The sequence below is a fragment of the Mauremys reevesii genome, linkage group 2 (assembly GCF_016161935.1).
Source record: "Mauremys reevesii isolate NIE-2019 linkage group 2, ASM1616193v1, whole genome shotgun sequence".
Lineage (NCBI taxonomy): Eukaryota > Metazoa > Chordata > Testudines > Geoemydidae > Mauremys > Mauremys reevesii.
In genome coordinates this window covers 12,198,737-12,204,736 of record NC_052624.1, presented here as the reverse complement: position 1 = coordinate 12,204,736, position 6,000 = coordinate 12,198,737, and the positions used below count along the sequence as shown (strand labels likewise).

The 6,000-nt window shown below is 43.8% G+C and overlaps 1 protein-coding gene across 1 annotated transcript in view; it reads right to left on the bottom strand.

Moving 5' to 3' along the window:
• Window positions 1–1,681: 1,681 nt before the first annotated feature.
• The window catches only part of VILL (villin like), a 91,710-nt gene continuing 87,391 nt past the window's right edge, over window positions 1,682–6,000 (bottom strand). The window contains exons 20-21 of the mRNA XM_039527915.1: window positions 4,630–4,890; window positions 1,682–2,973 (exon numbers count right to left, since the gene is read on the bottom strand). Coding sequence (XP_039383849.1) covers window positions 2,860–2,973; window positions 4,630–4,890 — 375 coding nt within the window. The 3' untranslated portion in view covers window positions 1,682–2,859. The remainder of the gene's footprint in view (window positions 2,974–4,629; window positions 4,891–6,000) is intronic.

Genomic DNA, 6,000 nt, shown 5'->3' with positions numbered 1-6,000 from the left:
ATCATTCGAAGTCTTTAACTGTTGAGCATTAGTACCCTGTTGGATTGTATGTGCTACTGCTGTACGGGAAGTTATGAAGGTTTATGTGTATGTTACTGAACGCCATAGTGAGGTTTGGCACACCCGCGACCAGCCTTTCAGGTACAACAATGGAGGAACTAGATGCTCTGATGGCCCATTAAAGGGAATCCATACTCCCAACGACCATCCCAGAAGGCTCCACAGATAGCACACACAGACAATGGAGAATCCTTGACCAAGGGGGGCGGATCCACACGTCACAAGCATAGGTGTTTCCAGCCAGCTGGAAGAAATCATAGAGGGGGCCTCACTCCCCCCACAACTCAACACCTGGGAACACCTCAGGAAGATAAAGACTTTGAACTGAGGATGGTGGTCCCAGGCTGGAGGAGAGTTCCAGCCTGTGTATTGAAGTTGTGAGACCTGTTTATACCATCTGTCAGGGTGAGGCACTGCTTGAGTCAAATCCTGTTTAGTTCAGAGAACTCAGACTGCAAATTTACTTTTATTTCTTAGGTAACCAACACTGATCTCTATGCTTACTACTTACACTCACTTAAAAACTACCTTTCTGTAGTTAGTAAATGTTTTATATTTTACCCAAAGCAGTGGGTTTTGGTTGAAGTGCCTGGGAAATCTCAGCTCAGTTTACAAAGGCTAGTGTCAGGTTTCAGAGTGGCAGCCATGTTAGTCTGTAGCAGCAAAAAGAACGAGGAGTTCTTGTGGCATCTTAGAGACTAACAAATTTATTTGGGCATAAGCTTTTGTGGGCTAAAACGCACTTCATCAGATGCATGCAGTGGAAAATACAGTAGGAAGATATATATACACAGAGAACATGGAAAAATGGGTGTTGCCATTAGTCTCGTTAGAATTGTATGACAACACCCATTTTTTCATGTTCTCTGTGTATATATATCCTCCTACTGTATTTTCCACTCCATGCATCCGATGAAGTGGGTTTTAGCCCACAAAAGCTTATGCCCAAATAAATGTGTTAGTCTCTAAGGTGCCACAAGTACTCCTGTTCTTTCTTCTAAAGGCTAGTGTGTGTCCTCCCCACATTGAGACTGGATAATGAATGTACAGTGGTCAGGCTTCTGACCAGGGCAAGGCAGCACAGCTCTGGGGTGCAAGGCTTGGGAGCGGGGGGAAATTGAGGCCTCTCTATCGTTAGCTCATGAGTGGCTGGGAAAAGCATTCATGTAACTCAGCTGGGCATGTCCCTGCTTGTGGATATCTGTGTAAGTGCAGTACCTGCCAGAGGTTTGTTGCTTGCCAACAGCATCACAGTGTGCGAGGGAGCCCAGGTTGGGGGGACATAGGACTCAGCAGTCCCACAGTGCAGGCTGCACCCCAGGAACCCTGTCACACCAGCCCAATTACTGAATGGGCATGAAGGGAAATGAAGTACCTCCTCTCACTTCTAGAGGTGTTTGTTCCTTTATATCAGGCTAACGGTATATTAGCAGAGCATTGGAGGGGAAGCTTGCACTTCTGTGACCTGTGTTATACCTGCTCCAGGGATAGACAAGTTTTCCAGCTCCAGGGCTGACAATCCAGCCAGACATTATTACAAAATTATTGTTTAGAAATCCCATCAACCACTCACAAAATTACCAGGCTATTTTACTGGTGGGAGCTGTGAGCCAGTAGCTCTCTCAGATGGGCAGAGTTTACCCTACTGAAATGAGTCCATCACACGCATTTTTATTAAGAACATCTTTAAAGCACGACTTTCGGTTGTTTATGTGAAATCACTGCTTGGGTTTGAACGGAACAAAGCTGAAACTGTAGCCATTGTCACATTGATATTTTTTACAGCCGGATCCATTACATTGTAATCACCCACGTGCCCCAAATCAAAATTCAAAAAGTGGTATGGAATGTGCTCTTTGTACCGAGAGCAGAATGTGGTGACAGAGTGCTTGAGAGAGGCCATGTGGAGACAAAAGTATCCAAGGACCACTTTCTGCTCCTGGTTATACCAGTGAAAACCTAATAATTTCCCTAAGACTCTGATCCTGCAGTTGGATGCACATGGGCAGACTCTTGTATCCGTGTGAATCCAGGATGTGAATCCACTGGTGTAAATGGGGCTCTGTACGGAGCAAGGATTCAGCACACAGCTCCGATTGTAAAAACTGGGGCCTGACTCTGGAAATAGACAGCAGCCCCTGGCTCTACGTCTCTGCTTTCTTTTCAAATAAGTCATTTAATAAATTAAAAATGTTATTTTTTTGAGCCAGGTTCTGATGAATTTTTACCATGTCAAATTATGAACTTTACTCAAACATTTATTATCCTTATTCCTTACTGGGAAAAAGCCACTTGTGGGAGCTGGAAGTTGTCCATCTGAATGTATCACTCATCTACTCTACTTTGGCTTCTCCAGTGCCCACTACATCTTTGTATTCGTCCTGCCTCATCTCAAACCCGACAATCGAGCAACCTACCATGCAGTATTTATGTTGCACAATGAAAACACCGACTTGGAAAACATGGCAACCGTCACGCTGTGCACAATGCATTAATTCTACACTGACAGGTCTTTGCAGCTACTGGCAATAATGGTACAAAACTGGCAAGAAAATATCAAAGCATGGAGTCAAATCTTCAGGAGCTGGCTCTCTAATTTCCACTGTTTGCAGGGGGGAAGGAAGAGCAGTTCAATGAAGCTTCTCTGACCCTAGAGGTTGCAGCTTTGCTTGGCCTGGATTGGGTGGGTTGGTTTTGGTTTTTGCATAGGTTTTTTTGACAAGTATCTGTGTTCACCTCCTGTGGCTACAGAGATCATGATTTCATTCCACAACCAGCAGGTGCAGGACAGTCTCTGCTTCAAAACAGTCCATGCTGTTTCTTCTCGTTTTGCTGCTTCCATCTGGGCATCTGGTAGAACTCATCCTTGGATCTCCCAAAGATATCGTGGAAGTCTGCATCAGATAGATAGTACTGCAGAGGAAAACGGCAGCAGAGAAACAGTCACCCTCAGTTAGTGTCTTTTGAAGTTTACACCCCTCTGCAGAATCCTAAGATTGAAGTGGTGCATAGCCCTTGTGGTGCCCTCCACGGTGCTATTGATGTACACAGCACCACACAAGGAGTGAAGTGTGACAAGCACACACTTCCTTGCCCCACTGAGTTTACAGCCTAAAGGCATGTGATGGGCTGAACAGAATTATGACGTGCCCAGAAGCATAAGGTGGAGCTAGCAATATGGAATGTGCACACACTGGCTTTGTTACTGCTTCCTTATGCACAATGCACCTGTAACAGCCATTATGCAGAGTGGGCAAAATCCACCCTTTTGCAGAAGTCCATACAAGGCCTATATGCACCACTTAGATCCTGACTGGCAGCTCAAATAGGACTTAATTGGTGCCTAGATCTCATGCCGGCCCTTTGCACAGAGCTGAATGTCCCCCGTGGCTGAAATGCTCCCATTAAAAGTTTATTATTGTTGTTGTTGGGTTTTTTTAATGGAAAGTGGCTATTTTGTCAAAATAGAAATTTCTATGGGACAACATTTTGGGGAGGTTTTCAGGTGAAAGTTTTCAGTAAAACCAAAGATTTTTGCTCAACCAGCTGAAATTTCCCAGTTGCTGAAAACAAAAAAGGTTTCAAAAAGCTTTGATTTTCTGGTTTCCAATGGAAATCCAAAAAACTCTGTAGAAAACAAACAAGCGTTTTTGTTTGCATTGAAGTTTATCACGGGAGAAAAAACACCCTTTTCCTGAACAGCTCCAGTGTGAACATTAGCACAACAGGTACAGTTGTGTGCTGCTTGCAGTGTGCTGCTAAAAGTTCGGCTGAAGATGGACACCCCTCTGTCAATTGCTAACAGACACACTGTCCCCAGATGATTAAATCCTTGTGGAGCCTGGATCATGCAGGAATGGTCATATTTATCTGCCTTTGGCTTTGGTATCTGGCAAAACATTAGGGCCAGAAGAAAAATTTTGAATGCAACCTTTGCCCAACTGAGAATGGGGTTTCATTACCATCTGTTTTCCACGGGAAAAGATCAGATTTGGCAGAATTTTCTGCTGCAGAAAATCTAAATGAAACATTTGATTTTGTTAACACAAAAACCAAAACTCTTCATTTCATTTGGGGTCAACCTTAATCTCTGTGCCTCCTGGGAGTTGTAGTTCTGGGTCCCTAGTGCCCATGTCCCATATGGGCCTTGTTCCCTGGCTGGACTATAGACGTACAAAAACCTTTTATTTCAACTGACAGTGTCAAAATGAAACATTTCCATATTTCTGAATCAATGAGTTTTGGAAACGTTTCTTCTGAGGAAAGTTTCAATATTTCACCTTTTTGTCCCAATCTGGGATGAAAACAAGTATAGAAATATTAGAATTTCCCATGAGACGGAAAGTCCAGTTTTTAATCAGCACTATGGGACAATCACCCTTGTGTTTAGTGTGATGAACACCCTAATTCTATTGTCTATCCTTCCCTCAGTTACCCAGTGCACTGCCTTAGCCTGAAGCAAAGCTTAATAAACCTAGAGAGCAATAGGTCTCACTTAGCCAATCATTTTGACTAAGTTCAATGTGCAACTGGAACTGCATCAACCCAATGCTTGGACAATTCCCTCACCTCTTTTTTAGCGGGATCCACGCCTTCTGGAAGTTCATCCACTGTCTTGTTGATCAGCACCTCTCTGGGATAGGCTCCATTTCCATTGGTCACTGCCGAAACTACCGCAGGGGCATTGTTGTTCTGATAGTTGCTAGTGCTGTTGACGTTGCTGGTGGGGTGTGGTTTATATGCAGGTGAAGTTCTCTCCGTTCTTGAACCAGCGGGGCTGGCAGGTTTACTGTCTGCGTTTCTCTTGTTCAGATTGGCATTGTTAAGATCCTGCGGGGTACAGGAAAGTCTGTCAGTACAGCGACACTGGGCAGGTGCAATAGATTTGGGGATGACTTTGTGATTTCCTGGGATGTTTATTCCTGCCTGGGGCAGGTGGGTCTTTTCTTTGATATTTTAACCCAACTTATCACATACTAAGGGGGGAGGGAGAGATCAGGACCTATTGGCCCATTGCTAAGGACCCTCAAGCTGTAGAGAGAACTTGTAGCCCATAATATTACTCAATATAGCAGCTTCCCATCAATCATCAGACATTATGTCTTGGCGTTAAAACCCAGATGCAACGGTGATTGTAAACTTTATAAATATCCAGTCAATACTGCTTACAGTAACCTGACTTTTCTACTAATGATGCCTTGGAAAAGGCCTGTGAGAGCCATAAAGGAAAAGGTCAGAAGTTTTCTAAATTGTCATGCTCATCTACTTCCTCTCCCCAAACTGCTGTCTCTCCCTGTGCGGTTCAAAACTGGCTGTCCAGTAGCTTCTCCCGGCCCTCCTTCTAAGAGTCACACTGATCCAATCAGGGGACAGAAACAATACCACGTGACCAATCACAGCTAACCAATCCAGCTAAAATGTTTTGTTTTGCAGTAGCAACTAGGAGCCCCAGTCACAGACCAGGACCCCATAGTACCAGGTGCTGTACAAATATAGAACAAGACCGTCCCTGTGGAATCCATACATTTATCATTGGTATTTGGCATCTCTTTGCCATCATTAATAGCAGTGCATAGTGCTGAGATTGCACTGCCAATACAAACTGCTCCACCAAAGATCCCTGCCCATTGGTTTTTTTTTTGTTTTGTTTGGTGGGGGTTTTTTTGTGTTTTTTTTTTTTGGATATGTAACTTATATAGTGGCTGTTCAGAAAGCCAAGCCATGCTGTCACATGCCTTTGTGCAGAGGTGGTTGAAGCCCATGGGAGTTATTTGTAGAACAGAAGGTGCAGATCATTATACCTATTTCACTGAGAGTTACACAAAGACAAACAGGTCATACTTTGAGAACATACATAACCTAGACACTGTGGCTTCACATTTCCTCCTCTAACCAGTTACATTATAAAACCCCAATAAAAATAAATAATATAACAAATGG